The sequence below is a fragment of the Urocitellus parryii genome, chromosome 5 (assembly GCF_045843805.1).
Source record: "Urocitellus parryii isolate mUroPar1 chromosome 5, mUroPar1.hap1, whole genome shotgun sequence".
Lineage (NCBI taxonomy): Eukaryota > Metazoa > Chordata > Mammalia > Rodentia > Sciuridae > Urocitellus > Urocitellus parryii.
Genome location: NC_135535.1, coordinates 58,154,231 through 58,171,112, shown reverse-complemented (window position 1 = coordinate 58,171,112; position 16,882 = coordinate 58,154,231). Strand labels below are relative to the sequence as shown.

The following is a 16,882-nucleotide window of genomic DNA, read 5'->3' as shown; positions in this document are numbered from 1 at the left end:
GTTCTGGGCTCAGGCTCACAGCCTCTCTCTGGACCCTCCCATGGGGACCCTGTATTCCTTCATATCATGAGTGCCTCTCCTAGTCATTCACCCCAGGCTTCCTACCCTGTCCCCTTCCTACCCTCCGGAGACCTTTTCTCTCATTCTGCTCCTCCCAGTTCCCTTACTGGGCTAGAGCAGGAACACCTGGCCCTGGGCAAAATTGGGACTGTCCCCTGACTACTGGAACCCCCACCTGAGAGAAGCCTGAAGGTTAAGTTGTGGTGGGGCAAAGGTATCCGCATTCTGTGGCTTCCAAATCCTAAAATGGAACAACAGCCGCCAAGAACCACAGCAGCAGGAAGTGTTTCAGACTTCAGAAAGATTTCTGAGGGTCTGGACTCAGGGTCTCTAAGGGATCCTGACCGCTCTTCCCCCTGCCCCCAGTGCGGAGCCACGCCTGCGAGAACGACCAGTATGGGAAGCCTGGCGGCTGCTCTGACATCTGCCTGCTGGCCAACAGCCACAAGGCACGGACCTGCCGCTGCCGCTCCGGCTTCAGCCTGGGCAGTGATGGGAAGTCCTGCAAAAGTGAGTGACAGGGAACGGCGGATGCATCTGCTGGGGGTAGAAGGGTGTCCTCAGATGTACCCCTCACAGCCTGCTGCTTCTCTTTGAGATGCAAAGAAGTGAAGGCAGAGATGGAACTTGAACAGGGCTTTTCCTACTGCCCCACTTAGGCTCCATAGAAGTCTATAAACTGCAATCATTCATTCACTCACAAGTATCTGGTGAGCACTGGCCATGTGTTTGGTGCTGTTATGGAAATGAGGATTCAACAAGGTAGATGCCATCCCTGGCCTTATGGAACTTATAGTGTAGTCAGAGAGACAGATAAATAAATATAACTTTAAATAATAATAGATATATAAAGAAAATAAAACAGATAATACCATTAGTGATGACAGGGAGAGATTTCTTGAAGATGTGGTATTTGAGCCAAGTTCTCTGTAAAGTAAGAAAGCCAACCATGTTGAAAAGAGCATTTCCAGCAGAGAAAATCGACATGCAAAGGCCCTGAGGCCAGTGTGAGCTTGGTGTGCTAGAGGAACAGCACAGAGACCAGCAGGGCTGAGTGGTATGAGTTAAAGGAGATAGGGAAGGAGAGGCTGAGTTTTATTCTAACTGAGATGAAAAGCTTGTGGTGACTGTGGAGAAAAGAAATGACGTGATTGGATTCACATTGTGTAAAAAAAAATCACACTTCTGGTAGATGGAGGATGGGCAGTAGGGAAGTAGCCAGGAGGCTATTTCCGTGGTGTAGGCCAGAAGTAATGTGGTTTAGACTAGGATAGTAGCAGAGGAAGTTGTGAAAAGCCATCAATTTTGAAGGTACTCCATTTAGGCCACTAATTTCACTAACAAGTAGTGGATACTTAACCGAAATCATGCTGTCCTTCCTCCACTTCCTACCTGAGCACACGAGTCAAAATCTCAAGGACCCTGGACCCAGAGTCAAACTTGTCAGTGTGTGTTCTGTTCTTCTGACATAGAACCCCACTTTTCCCACGTCTCACGACCCTGCACAGCCGAGGCAGTGCATCCTTCCAACTGAGAAGAGTATGTGTGTGTGTGTGTGTGTGTGTGTGTGTGTGTGTGTGTGTGTGTGACTTCATGCCTATTTGTGCCTTCTCTAGAGCCGGAGCATGAGCTGTTCCTAGTGTACGGCAAGGGCCGGCCAGGCATCATCCGGGGCATGGACATGGGGGCCAAGGTCCCGGACGAGCACATGATCCCCATTGAGAACCTCATGAACCCCCGGGCCCTGGATTTCCATGCAGAGACGGGCTTTATCTACTTTGCTGACACCACCAGCTACCTCATTGGCCGCCAGAAGATTGATGGCACTGAGCGGGAGACCATCCTGAAGGATGGTAAGAGCCTCCACAGTTGGAGGCGTGGGTAGGACTCGTGAAGGACATGGCACCCGGCGGGAGAAATCTGGGGCCTAGGCATCTCTTTCTTAGTGCCCTGTCAGCATAGTGAGTCCCCTGCTGAGCGGTTGGCTGGGCTGGTTGGCATGGAGATAAGGGGATAGACAGGTTGACCCCTGTGTGACCCTCTTCTTGGCTGAGTCAAAAAGAGGCAGGAGGATGGATGGGTTAGGCAGCGTGGGCCGTCCTCGCCAGCCCTTGGGAAAACTCAGGGTCTCTCTGTCATTGGCTCAGAGCCCTGGTGCTGCACACAGCACACAGCCGGGAGAGGCCTGAGGCCCTGAATCAGAGCCAGGCTTGCTAAATCAGAGCAGGGCACACCCACACGTGTGCACACACAAGGTCTATGCAGCTAGATCTCACGGACACCAAAAACTGTACCCTTACATGTCACTAGAAAATTGTGCTTTGTGAGTTGCATCTAGTTTTTTTCCCTCTGAGCTGCTAGGGCAGGTCCACCATTCACTGTCTCCTGAACACCATGCACACGGAGGCTGCTGTGTTCTATGGGTACCATGCCAAACCTGCACTTGAGCCCCACTTGGGCTCCGTAACCGGTCAATCTGGCTGAGGCCAGTTACCACCCTTTGCCCTTCTCCCCACTCACTCTCCAGTACAGCTCAGAGAACCTCCATTGTCAGCAATCATAAGACTGTGGGGAAATCAAAAGTAACTCCTCATCAGGAAAAGATTGGGGTTCCCTATATGGGGGAGCTGCTATTTAAAGGACATTTGAGATGAAACCTTTGGCTAAGTGAAAAATTACTTCCTGATTTATTCATTTTGTTAATTCAGGAGTTTTAGGCTTAGAATCTGGCATCACACTTGTGCCCCAAACCATGTCACACTGTCTCAGCTGTCCACATAAGCACAGGCCCCAAACTGCCCACATGTGAGAGCCCACGTCAGCCACATAGTTTCCCAGCCACCAGGTGCAGTTTTGAGTGATTCTGCAGACAGATGGGGCCACAAAGTGATCTTCTTTGTTCCTCCCTCCGGCCTCCAGAGCACCAGGTGCTTCCCACCTCCCTGACTGGCACTAGTTGCTCTCAGCTCCTGTGTCCTGCAGAGTTCGAGGCAGACACTTTGGAGCTTCTTTTGTGGCTTCCCCTCATGGCTTCCTCAACCCCCACAGGCATCCACAATGTGGAAGGTGTGGCTGTAGACTGGATGGGGGACAATCTGTACTGGACAGATGATGGGCCCAAGAAGACCATCAGTGTGGCAAGGTTGGAGAAAGCTGCTCAGACCCGCAAGACCTTAATCGAGGGCAAGATGACACACCCCAGGGCCATTGTGGTGGATCCACTTAATGGGTGAGTCCTCCCAGTCTTGGGGTGGGAGGAGCCGGGAGTATGTGGGTCTCAGAGAAATGGGGAAGGAGATGGGGAGGGAAGCCAGGGAGGGCAGCTGAGGTAGGCCACTTAAGCAAGAAGAGAGGTTGAAAGAGGAGCAGATGTCCCTGTCTTCAGGGCATTGGAAGTGATGCTTTCAGTACATAAGTAGAAATTTGATCCTGTCCTCTACCAGTTCCCCTTACCCTTTGAATGGGCTCAGAGCCCTCTGCTGGTTCCCCTTTCCCTTTGAATCAGACCCAGGCTCCTTATCCGGGCCACAGGGCCCTATAGGTTTGCTGACACTTGTCTGACCTCATCTGCACCTCGTTTCCTACACTTAGGAGTTCTGTCCCTGCTACCTGCTGTCTTTTCCTCAAACAGACACCCCAGCAACTCCTGCCTCAGGGCTTTTGCTCTTGGACTTCCTCTGCCTGGAACGCCCAGATTCTTGCAGATCTGATTCCTTCTCCATGTCAGGTCTCAGCTCAAACGCTACCTCCTCGGAGAAGCCTTCCCCTGCTAGGATCCCCCCAGCTGCTGTTCAGCCACTCTCCATCCCATCACTGTTCCATTTCCTTCCTGCTTTTATCATTCTCTGACATGAACTTCTTCTTTTGGTTCTTTTGTGTGTTGTGCTGGGGGTTAAACCCAGGGCCTCACGCATGCTAAGCAAGCACTCTACCATGACATGACTTTCTTGATTGACTTGTTTCTCATGGGAGTGGGGACCTTGGCTGACTTGGTCTCTGCTGCATCTCCGAGTGCCTGAACTATGCCCACTTTCAGTAGCCACTCAGCAAATGTTGGTTGAATAAAAGAGATGTGAATGAATGCAATGTGTGGTCCAAGAATGAACAGGGCAGAAGACCCCTAGAAGCGGCTCTGGACACCACTCACGAATCAGGATTGTAGAAGAGGCTGCTGATGGCATAAGTGGCCCATGTGGTGCTGACCAGTTGCTGCCCACAGGTGGATGTACTGGACGGACTGGGAGGAGGACCCCAAGGACAGTCGGCGAGGGCGACTAGAGAGGGCGTGGATGGACGGCTCACACCGAGATATCTTTGTCACTTCCAAGACAGTGCTTTGGCCCAATGGGCTAAGCCTGGACATCCCAGCTGGGCGCCTCTACTGGGTGGATGCCTTCTATGACCGCATTGAGACCATACTGCTCAATGGCACAGACCGGAAGGTGGGCAGGCATGTGTGCATTACTAGACCACATTTATACATGCATGAGGCTGTGTGTGAATATATGGGTATTTATGTGAGCAGGCCTGTGTGCTTCATGTATGTTTACCTGTGTCTGTAGTTGTGTATATCTGTGTGTGTATGTTTCCTGTATTGTGTTGTCCAAGGATTACTTGTGGTAGTGTATGTTTGCGTTCGTCCATCACACACATACACAGCATGCTTCAGTGTGTCTGCACTAAAGTATGAGACCCTGAGAGAAGGCATGTATGTATGTATACCTGTACATTTGGATGGTTGTACTCCATGAGTCATGTGTGTGCCTAGGTGTGTGGACCAAACTCTTAGTACATAAGGCCCTTCATGATATGGCCAGTGACTACTTCTGTGGCCTCCTTTCTCCCCCTTGTTCCCCATATTGCAACTTTCTTTTAACAAGTGATGCTAGACAGCTTGTAATTCTTAGCACACATGGCAGTGCCTCTGCCCCAGAGCTGTGGCTTATGCAGCTTTTTCTGTCTGAGAATCCACCCCAGCTCCTCTTCCCACTGGATTTCTCATGTGTGCCCTCCATGAGACCATGGTTGCTCAAGCACAAGAACTTGTATTTTTCTTCTCTGAATGCCTACCACAGTTTGGCCCTTAATATATCATGATAAATGTTTATTGAATGGAGAAATGAATTCTGGCTCTCTGCTCAGTAGTGTATGTGGGGTAGGGGGATTTAAATGAATATAAATGACCCCAAGAGAAGACAGTATGGACAACCTCGTCATCTTCATCCTTTCTACGTTACCTGTGGGGTCAGGTTCTGGCATCTCACTGTGTGCAAAGCTATCACCCATATTAGCCAGAGCACCCAGGCTAATGGGCAAAACAAGGGCAAGGCCCCGAACATAAACAAATGAATGTATGTAACATTTATCTCCCCGGGCCTCCCTCAGGCATACCCCCTTGTCTCCCCAACTCCTCAGAAACATCCCCTCCATTTCTAGATTGTGTATGAGGGTCCTGAGCTGAACCATGCATTTGGCCTGTGTCACCATGGCAACTACCTCTTTTGGACTGAATACCGGAGTGGCAGTGTCTACCGCTTAGAACGGGGCACAGGAGGCACACCCCCGACTGTCACTCTTCTGCGCAGCGAGCGTCCCCCTATCTTTGAGATCCGCATGTATGATGCCCAGCAGCAACAAGGTACCCACTTTGGCTGGGGCTGGGGGGGCAGGGTGGTACCTAGATGGTGGAGTGGATATTGAGACGTCTCCCAACCCAGTTTGACTCTCTGTTCCTGTTTCTCTCCTTGCCCCATGTCAACATGCCCTTTGTTCTTTTGATATTTCTTTCCTCTTCTGTCTCCTCATTTTATGTGCCTCCTTGCCAATCCCCTCCCCTCCCCTCCTAACCTTTCCTGATCCTGCTGCACCCATCCCTGTTCTGTCCTTCCCATATGCCTCCCTGTGATTCTTCCCCAACAGTGGGTACCAACAAATGCCGGGTGAACAATGGCGGCTGCAGCAGCCTGTGCCTGGCCACCCCTGGGAGCCGCCAGTGTGCTTGCGCTGAGGACCAAGTGTTGGACACAGACGGCGTCACTTGCTTGGGTACAAGGGGCCTGGTGGGATGGATTGGGAAGCAGACCCCACCAGATGGATGTCACAGAGAAGGCAGGAGAGGCAGAAGGACCCTGTGGGGCCTATAGGAAGCCAGGCATGGGGGTGAGAGAAGGTTCTGGGGGCTGGGAAGGTATCAAGGGGCCTGAGGGATGGCGGAATGTGAAAGGTTATGAAGATCAAGAGAAACTGAGTGAGAAACAGGACAACTATAGAAGGAAGAAGATATTCTTAACTCCTTTTAACTTTAATTCCCCATTATCAAAGTAAAATAATAGTAGTTCAAAATATTGGAAATTAGAGAGCAAAAAAGCCCAAAGCTCACCATCAAATACCCACCATATTGTTAGCATGGTGGTAAATTACACACCATCCTTTTTAGATGGGTTATACTGTTTTTTGCTTTGTTTTGTTTTTAAATGTCATTGTATGTTTATACCTTTATTTATTTATTTATATGCAGTGCTGAGAATCAAACCCAGTACCTCACACATGCTAAGCAAGTGCTCTACCTCTGAGCTACAACCCTAGCCCTACACTCTTGTTTTTTTACACAGCTATCATCATAGCTATATATGAAATATCTTCTCTACTACCAACCCCTGTCTTCCCCCTTTTTTTTCTGAGACAGGGTCTCACTGAGTTGCTGAGGCTGGCCAGGAACTTGAGATCCCCCTGCCTCAGGCTCCTGAGTCTCTGGGATTATAAGCATGCACTACTGTGCCTGGCCTCTTCAGCATTTTTGACTCATGTGTAATAGTATTTTCTGTGTTATTATTGTGTTATTTAATTTATTTTTTTATTGCAATGTTGGGGATCAAACCCACCTGCTAGGCAAGTGTTTTACCACTGAACAACATCCCTGGCCCTTATTGCATTGTTTATATATCCCTGTTGTTAAAAATAAAAGGGGAGGGGCTGGGGTCCTGCTCAGTGGTAGACCACTTGCCTCACATGTGTGGGGCATTGGGTTCGATCCTCAGCACCACATAAATAAATAAAGTAAAACTATTGTATCCATATACAACTAAAAATTTTTTAAATAATTTTTTAAATAAATAAATGAATAAAAGGGGAGTCTGGGGATGTAGCTCAGTAGGTAAGGATTTGATACCTAGCACTACAAAAAAGGTTTTAAAAATAAAAGTGGGCCATGTTCATTGTAGCAAGAAATAAATATGAAGTATATAAAAATGTAAGGTAGAAAGTACAAATCACCCCAAATTCTACCACCCCTAGATAAGCACTGTTGCCATTTTGGGGAGCATCCTCCCAAACATTTCTCTCTGCATTACTTTTACATAAATGGAATTGTGCTGCACATGCTGTTCTGTGTCCTGCTTTTGTCACTTGGCAGTATGTCATGAACACATAAGCAGCATTTTTAATGGCTAAAATATATTTCATTTAGTAGTGTTCCATATTTTGTTCAGCCATTTCTCTACTGTTGGATGTTTAGATTGTTTCCAGTTTTTTTTTGTTTTGTTTTGTTTTGTTATAATAATAACAGCTGGCATTTATTGAGCACATACTCTGTGCAGAGCACTATTATGAGTCTTTCTCATGCAGTAACTTAGTCCTTAAAACATCCTTGTGGGGAAGGTGTTTTTATTATTTCCACTTTACAGATAAAGAAACCAAGGCACAAAGTTAGAGCAGCATTCAAACATAAGTCTGACTCAGAGCCCATTTCTTTCTTTCTTTTTTTTTTTTTTTTTTTGTACTGGAGATCAAACCCAGGAGTGCTCAACCACCAAGCCTACATCCCCAGCCTTTTTAAAAATATTTTATTTAGAGACAGGGTCTTGCTCAGTTGCTTAGGGCCTCACTTAGTTGCTGGAGTTGGTTTTGAACTCACAATCCTCCTGCCTTAGCCTCCTGGGATTATAGGTGTGCGTGCATCACCATGCCCGGCAGAGCCCATTTCTTTTCTTTTCTTTTTTTTTTAATATTTATTTCTTAGTTGTACACAATACCTTTATTTTGTTTATTTATTTTTATGTGGTGCTGAGGATCGAAACCAGAGCCTCACACATGCTAGGCGAGCACTCTACCGCTGAGCCACAACCCCAGCCCCAAGAACCCATTTCTTAATTCCCACTCTGCCATTACTCTCATCTTGTCTTCCCATATTCTGGATGATTTCCATACAGCAGACTCCCAGGAGTGAAAAGGGTTAGTGGAATTTAGTGTTCAGCTAAGATGGAGAGAGAGTATCAGCAGAGGAGGGTGAGGCACGGAGGGGCCAGGGTAATGAAGGTCATCTTGGTGGACATTGAGTTCACCAGCAACCTGGGAACCCTGTACAAATAGAGGTTGGCATCGTCTAATAATGTGAAAGTCAACACTGATTTTTTAGAAAAGAGAAAGAATACATAGGAAGCACTAGTGAGATGCAAGGAGGACACACACCTACCTCCAGGCTAGTGGTTTTCATGGCATAAGGAGAGAAAATAGCCACCCATAGGACCCAGGGAAAATTTCATAGGTTGGAGATGGGTAGATTGGGTCAGAAATGGAAAGTGCACAGATGTAGGGCCTGGGAGACAGGGGCTGACACTGTGCTCCTGGATTTTTGCACTTACCAATGTGAATGTAGACAAAGGACACAGTAATTTCACTGTTAAGAAGGCTAAAACAGATGGTGATGTGTAACAACTGTGTTGGAGACAGGAAGGGTGGAGCCTGCAGAGTTCTGAGGCCTGTCTTCACTTCTGCTGGTGGGGTAGATACATCTGCAAAAAAAAAAAGGTCCAGAGACCAGGGCAGGGTCCTGGGAATCCCCGAAATGACTTCCAAGGGGAAAGGGCAAAGAGCAGGGGCAGAGAGGGCTGCTTGGGAGTGAGAAAAGTATGGGACTCTCTTGGAAGCTGTTTTATGCTTGGGCTATGTCAAAGTACAAAAATTACTAAGTAAACATCAACAGTGTTTCTTGAGAAACAATTGTAGCTTCCATCCAGATAATTTGTTCATGAAGATTCATGTACTAGGGATAATTACTCTGTATATTATTAAACCATAGTAAGGGGCTGGGAATGTGGCTCAGGGGTGGAGTGGTTGCCTGGCATGCCCTGGGTTTGCTCTCCAGCACCACTGATGATGATGATGATGATAATAATAATAATAATAATAATAATAATAGTTATTATTATTATTTAATAAAACATAGTAAAAAAAACATACAGGGGGCTTAACCTGGGTCTGACCTTCCCCCTCACATTCCTGTGGTGCCCACAGCGAACCCATCCTACGTGCCCCCACCCCAGTGCCAGCCAGGCGAGTTCGCCTGTGCCAACAGCCGCTGTGTCCAGGAGCGCTGGAAATGTGATGGAGACAATGACTGCCTGGACAACAGTGACGAGGCCCCGGCTCTCTGCCGTGAGTGTCCCCACCCCCTGAACCCCCCACCTGTTGGATAGCAGGCAGAAGGCTCTGGTAGCACCTGTCCCTGACTGGTCAGATAGAGAACTGGGGTCACACCCTCTCACCCCACACCTGTCCCCTCCCCAGATCAGCACACCTGCCCTTCAGACCGATTCAAGTGTGAGAACAACCGATGCATCCCCAACCGCTGGCTCTGTGACGGGGACAACGACTGTGGAAACAGTGAGGACGAGTCCAATGCCACTTGTTCAGGTGTGGAATGGGGGTAGGGCAGGTGGGCAGCCAAGCCTGGGAAGGCAGAGAAGCCTCGGGGAGAAATGAAAAAGCTCAGGACCTCGAGGGCAGAGGGGATGGAGCTTGGGAGAAGGCAAGTCTGCCCCTTCCCTGAAAGGCTGGCAGGGCTCTGCTGTCAGGAAACTGGGGGGCAGGGGAGCCCCAGATTGGAGAAGAGCAGCAAGGCAGGGCGATCCTCTTTGTGAAGGACACAAGAGGCCTCTTGAGAGACGAGACAAGAGACCATATAGATGGTCTCGTGAAACCATATAGATGGTCTCATGAGACCATATAGATGGTTTCAAACTTCTCCCAAGAGGAAGGGTTTTGAGCCCTGGGGAATAAGGGTCTCCAAAGGCAGAGAGTAAAGGCAAATAATCAGGGAAGAAAAGGACTAAGAGAAGGTCAGGGCTATAAGCACTCTTACCTCTCCCCGTCCCCCAGCTCGTACCTGCCCACCCAACCAGTTCTCCTGTGCCAGTGGACGCTGCATCCCCATCTCCTGGACCTGCGATCTGGATGATGACTGTGGGGACCGCTCTGATGAATCAGCCTCTTGTGGTGAGAGGGACAGTAGAAAGGCCAGGCTGGGCCTGGTGGTGGGCAGAAGAAGCCCATGAACTCATGCCCTGGGGTGGGGGCCTGGAGAGATCCTGCACCTTAGTACCTTGGTGGCCTTGAGCAAGTTACTTCATCTCCATGGCCTCCGTGGGTTTCATTTGTCAAATGGGGCCAATAACAGCACTGACATCACAGCACTGATGTGGAGGCTCAGGGTGCTCAAGCACACAAAGCACTTAGCCCAGGGCCTATAACGGTGCCTGGTAAGAATGAGGGAGCAGTTTCCTGCTGAGCACCTGGCCTTCCTTCCCCATCCGAGTGGCCTACAGGCTGCTGGTTATGGGAGGGCCCCCTGTTTGGTGCATGAATGTTGTGTGATCTTGAGGGCCTTACTCGGCTATCCTTTCTCCCTGACAGCATATCCTACCTGTTTTCCTCTGACGCAGTTTACCTGTAACAATGGCAGATGTATCAACATCAACTGGCGATGTGACAATGGTAAGAGCTTGCCTCCAGTCACCCACCCCCATTCCTAGGAAAGTTAGAAGCCACATCCAGATCCTGGTTAGGGAGGAAAGAAGCTTTAGAATCAAGAGCTGGGGCTCCCTCCAGTACACAGAAGTCCTGCTGGGTTGGCTGAAAGCAAAAAGGAGCCAGAAATGCCATAGGAAACCAAGGCTGACAGAAGGGAGGCCCTACCCATCGTCTATTAGCACCGTTTCTGCCCCTAGCAGGGCCTGAGCTGCCCACCCTCTGACAGGGCTCAGGGGCCAGGGTGAGATGAGCAAGAAGGACAGAGCAATGAGAGCCTGACTCCCTTTTCCTATAACCCCCCATTTTCTGGGGCCCTTGGTACAGACCCTAGGCTCTGGGCTCCAGGCCGGAAGCCCACTTGGCAGTCAGCCATGGACCAGGTGATGTCAGCCCCAAGTTGCAGGGGCCTCCACATGTGTAAATGTGTGCACAGGTGACTGTTGTGTGTGTATCATCTTGGGATCTGTCGTGTCTGGTGTGGTGTCATGTTGTGATGTGCTGCCCCAGTGGCTCCAGCCCTGGCTCGCATGTGCAGATGGGTGGGTCGGCGCCATGTTGCCCTCCTCCTTGCTGGGTCTCGCGTGCCAATGGTTGCCCTGGCGGTTTCTGTGTTTCAGAGAAGGATTGTGGGGACGGCTCTGACGAAAAGACCTGTCCTGAGCCTGCCGGTCAGTGCATAGAAGCACATGCACCATCACCCCAGAGCCCCAACTGCTCCCCAGGATCCCCAGGCCCCCTGCCCCAGAGCTGTAGTCAGATATGAAGGAAAAGCAGCAGAGAGGAGAAAAGGGGAAAAAAAACAGAAAGAAAACAGTGGATGAGGAGGAAGTGGAAAGGACAGAGGGGACCACTCAAAGGAGAGATGACAGAGAGATGGTGAGAGAAGGCCAGGATGTGGGGGAGGAGAGAGTTGGGGAAGCAAATTAACTGGAAAAGGAACAGGAACACGACCCAAGAGGGACAGCCAAACCCCAGCCTTCCCATGTGTCCTATGGATGTGGGGGAATTTCAGCAGCCTCTAGCCCGGGGCCCAGAAGACAGGGTGTTCATTCATCCAGGCTCAGACACCTTCTCCAGAACACCCCGACCTTCCCAGCTGCAGGTGGGCCCCTGAGAGCTAGCACCCAATCATGGTGCCTGGGGTGCCCACGCTCAGACTGGGGCCTCATGAAACCCTCTTCAGCCCAGCAGAGAGGCCCTACCTACATTCTGCCTACCTCTGCCTCCCAAATCACAGAAACCCCTGCCCGTCCCTCCAAAGCAAGCAGACCCTGTTCCCACACCCCACTGAAAAGGGAAAGCAATATCTCCTTTCCCACCCCAGCCTTTCTGAGACTGAGGAAGGGGCCCTCCTGGAGCCCACCCTGCCCCCGCCCACGGGCCATGGTGCATGCTGCAGTCTATGCAGTTTCTGTGTCTTTTCTGTTTGTTATTTTCTCAGTGGGAGGTTGGGGGGTATCTGTGGGTGGGAATGAGGAGGTGGAGGGGGCCAAGCTGGGGTCACAGAGAAGGCTGCTCTGCTGACCTCCTTCTTGCCTCTCCCCTTCTCCCCCCAGACAATGACTGTGGGGACAATAGTGATGAGGCTGGCTGCAGCCACTCCTGCTCTAGTACCCAGTTCAAATGTAACAGCGGCCGCTGCATCCCTGAGCACTGGACCTGTGACGGGGACAATGACTGCGGGGACTACAGCGATGAGACGCACGCCAACTGCACCAACCAGGGTGGGCACCTGGGGACCTGCAGGGTGGGGTGAGATCATGCCTACTGCATCAGCCCCTTGGCCCATCCATCCATCTGCCCACCTCACTGTGGGTTGGTCAGCGTCTAGAAACCCAAGATAGCTGAGACCTGGCTCTCTCTGTCCTTCAGGAAGTTCCAGTCCTGTGGGAGAGGGAGATTGCCAACAAATTATTGCCACACACTGCTAAGATCACGGGCTTCGAAGTTGGGTGGCCTTGGGTTTGAGCTGCAGTTCTGCAACTTATTATCTGAGTGGCCTTGGGCAAGCTACTTAATCTCCGTGGGCCTCTGAATTTCCTCTGCAAAGGGGGGTAATAATAGCACTGACATCACAGCGCTGATATGGGGCTTTAGTGAGATTGCATAAAGAGCACTCAGCACAAAGCTGTGTTTGGTAAATAATAAATTGAAAAAAAGGGTGCTAGTAGGTAGGGATGAGTGAGCACAAGGGAACCAGAGGGGAGAGGGGTTGGCTCAGTGAGGCTCAGATGCCCAGGCCACCAGTGTTCCTGGGAGTGCGGGGGCTGTTTCCTGGAGCTGCACAGGCCCTCTTTAGGTAAGTTGGTCTCTTAGTTCTGGCTGATTGTTGCCATGGAAGAATGCAGACCAGAGTTGCCCTGGCTTCAAGAAAATCAGAAATGATTTTTGTGTGAAAACCGCCCAGATTTTTAACACTGGCATATTAGTTTCCTAGGGCATCTGTCACAAAGACCACAAACTGAGTGACAACAGAAATACATTGTCTCACAGTTCAGATGGCTAGGGGTCTGAGATCAGATGGTCAACAGGGCTGCTCCTTCTGGGGCTAGAAGGGAGCACCTGGTCCAGGCCTGTCTCCTCGCTTCCACTGGTTTTCTGGTGACTTTTGGCATTCCTTGACATGTAGATGCCTTACCCGCTTCTCTTTACATGGTGTCTTCCCTGTGTGTCTGCCTCTGGGTCCAGTTTTCTCTTTATATAAGGATACCGGTCATTAATTAAGCCCCACCCTAATGACCTCATTTAAAATTGATCATTGGTAAAAAATACTGTTTCCAAATAAGGCACCATTCATAGGTATGATGGGCTAAATTCAGGCCATAACCATTGGTGGTTGATTTGAAAAGTTTTTAAAAACACCACAGGCTAAAACCTTTCTGCAGGCCTCATCCGGCCCACAGCCTGCCAGCCTACAAACTCTGCCTTAGGGAGTTAAGCCATGTTCCCACACAAGTAGGAGTACTGAGCAGCACTGAGCACCTGCTGTGAGCCCAGCCTGAGAGGGAGGGCCAGGAAGGTCACAGGAGGCTTGGGAAACAGTAACTGAGTCTCCAGGGCCACCTCAGAAAAGGTCTCAATGATGGGGACAGGTGTTAGTGCCTTGAGTTTCTAAAAAGGGGCCCCTGGAGGCTGTGTGGTATAGGGAAAGAACTCCCTGGCCCTTCCCAATGGCCAGACGAACCTGGACTATAAACCTAGGCTTCCTCTGCTGTGAAATGAGACGCGACTGGTGAGGCCTGGCACATGACATCAGGGGCGTCCCGACTGGTAGTGATGGTTAACTCTGGTTCTGACCTGGGATGGCCTGGGACCATTTGAAAGGATTTGGTGAGGGATTCGGCTCAGGGTAAACGGACAAGAGGGCAGGACTTCTAATGGGGGAGGGGAGTGCACTGGAGAAGCCAGTAGTTAAAGACTGAGGGGAACCTGAGCACTTCCATAGGGTGATGGTGGGGTCAGGCAGACCAGTCAGGCTGCAGAGAAGGCTCCTGAGGCTGTCCCCAAAGTGGGCAGATTACAACAGCAGGGGAGAGTCAGGCAGAGTCTTGTCGGGTGGCACTGGGGACCTGTGGAAGGTGACGTGATGTGGGAGGCATTTTAGGAAGGCAAACCTGGAAGGTGATTAGATTAAAAAGAGATTCAGGGGCCTGAGGAAGGGAAGTGAGCTCAGAGGCTGCCACTGAGATGAGAGCATCAGCCTGTCCGTGGCGGGGAAGGTGGAGGTGCGGGGCCACAGTGGTCCGAGTACGAGGCTCAGCCCAGCACCCAGCCATATGTGCTTCTTATGAGGGTGGTATGTCTGCGGCACTCTTGGCCCCCAGTCAGGTCCCAGCCCAGCAGCCAGAGCCATCCTGATGGAACAGCTAGTCCTGCCTCAGTGCTGGCCTGTGCATTGGTTCCTTACACAGCTGGAATAAATGACAAAGCCCTGTCCATGGCCTGCAGGGCCCCTTCCCCTACCTCTGACCTGTGCTCCTGCCATTGGTCTCCAGTCTGCCTCCTGGGCATTTTCTGAGCATGTGGGGTAGTCCTGTCTCAGGGAGGCACCAGCGGTCCCCTTTGCCTGGAGTGTGTCCAGGTGTCCATGCAACTCATTCTCACTTCAAGTGCCTCCTGCCCAGAGGCCTCCCCTCACCTTATCTAAACTATCATCCCACCCTGCTGGAGCCCTACCTGGCTTTGTCTCCACAGCATGTGTCATTACCTAGATCTGTGTGCCATCCTCATTGTCTCCCTCCCCACTGGGACCTGAGCTCCACTGGGGCAAGGACTTTTTGTCTCCGTCACAGCCTGTACCTTGGACTGTGCCTGGTACACAGCCAGCACTCAGGAGATGTTTGTAGGATGAATGAGAGAAACAGGCTAAGGTGGGAAGCATTGGAACTCTGACCTGGCAAATCGCCTATCCAGTTGCCACCACTTGTGTAAAATGGGGACATCAGACAGGGTGGTCGCTGTGTCCTTGAAGGTGTAACATCTGCCTCTGGTACCAAGTTAGTGCTTCCAGGGGCATCAGCATGGCTCACAGGACTCTCCAGGCTGCCTAACTCAGAGCTCCAGGCTGGGCATAGTGGGAGGGGCAAGGGGAAGCTGACCGTGAGCTCCTCCCTCTCCTGACAACCTCCCCTGTCCCCCTGCAGCCACAAGACCCCCTGGTGGCTGCCACACGGATGAGTTCCAGTGCCGGCTGGATGGACTATGCATCCCCCTGAGGTGGCGCTGTGATGGGGACACTGACTGCATGGATTCCAGTGATGAGAAGAGCTGTGAGGGAGTGACCCATGTCTGTGACCCAAATGTCAAGTTTGGCTGCAAAGACTCAGGTGAAGAGAGTTGGAGGGAACCTGCCCGGGGGTGACATGGGCAGGAGGAGAGCATCTGGAGAATAGAGCAGTGGCAGGGGGACAGCACTACTGTGTGGGGTAGGAGTGGGGACATTGTAACACAAAAGGTATCACACACTGGAGGAAGCATGAAGGGGCCAGGGCCTGCACAAGGACCCCCCCAGGAACAAAACCCTGACCAGAGTTGAGCTTCAGCACTTCCTGCCTTCTTGGTTGGCCATGTGAATTTGACAGAAAAAGGTTCCTAGTGGGCCCCCAGGTACTGCAGTGATGACCCTATTAGAGAAGCCCACTAGGACTGGGAAGAAAGGCACCAAGGGGTCCCGCTCCACTGTCCTGGCTGCTCATACTGCACCCATTCCTCAGCTCGGTGCATCAGCAAAGCGTGGGTGTGTGATGGTGACAGTGACTGTGAAGATAACTCAGATGAGGAGAACTGTGAGTCCTTGGCCTGCAGGCCACCCTCACACCCCTGTGCCAACAATACCTCAGTCTGCCTGCCTCCTGACAAGCTGTGCGATGGGAACGACGACTGTGGAGATGGCTCGGATGAGGGCGAGCTCTGCGGTGAGACCCAGGGTCAGGGGAGTGGGGAGGAGTTTGGGGCTAAGAGCCAGCAGCACCCAGAGCAGCCACCAATGGCCTGTGTAGATGTAGGGCTCACGGTGCCATGGTGCCAAGTATCCCACAACGTTAACAGCATTTACTCCATGGAGCAGCCCTGGGAGGCAGGGACCATTACATATCCATTTCACTGATGGGAAAATGGAGGCAGGCACAGAGAGGTTCAGTAACCTGCCCACAGGTGCAAATCCCTCACCCACAGTCATACCAAAGGGCAGGGAGGCTCAGGCCTGTGGGAGGTGGAGATTTAACTGGATTCCCAAGGACATTCAGCGGAGCTTCAGAGTGATTAAGAAGGTGGGGGAGGAGGGTAGTCATTCAAGTTCCAAAGACATGAGGTTGGAGGAGTGGTGGTGGGTTAGGAAGTCTACACCGCGTGACTTGGGGTAAGGAGCAGAACAGCCTTATCTGTCCTCCGAACCAGGCAGGGACCCCGCTCCTTGAAAGAAGAGTAGGAGATAAGGCTGGCTGGGACTGACAGAGAAACTGCTGACACACCAGTCAGGGCTGGCGGTTACAGGGTGTGTCAGAGGACCCAGGGCAGA

General features: G+C 51.0%; 1 protein-coding gene across 1 annotated transcript in view; it reads left to right on the top strand.

Moving 5' to 3' along the window:
• Lrp1 (LDL receptor related protein 1) overlaps positions 1-16,882 on the top strand; it is an 80,064-nt gene that overhangs the window by 26,243 nt on the left and 36,939 nt on the right. Inside the window, exons 10-22 of the mRNA XM_026398453.2 lie at positions 427-570; positions 1,677-1,913; positions 3,109-3,289; positions 4,280-4,502; positions 5,497-5,698; positions 5,980-6,105; positions 9,352-9,492; positions 9,625-9,750; positions 10,216-10,332; positions 10,750-10,830; positions 12,423-12,590; positions 15,510-15,692; positions 16,080-16,280. Coding sequence (XP_026254238.2) covers positions 427-570; positions 1,677-1,913; positions 3,109-3,289; positions 4,280-4,502; positions 5,497-5,698; positions 5,980-6,105; positions 9,352-9,492; positions 9,625-9,750; positions 10,216-10,332; positions 10,750-10,830; positions 12,423-12,590; positions 15,510-15,692; positions 16,080-16,280 — 2,130 coding nt within the window. The remainder of the gene's footprint in view (positions 1-426; positions 571-1,676; positions 1,914-3,108; positions 3,290-4,279; positions 4,503-5,496; positions 5,699-5,979; positions 6,106-9,351; positions 9,493-9,624; positions 9,751-10,215; positions 10,333-10,749; positions 10,831-12,422; positions 12,591-15,509; positions 15,693-16,079; positions 16,281-16,882) is intronic.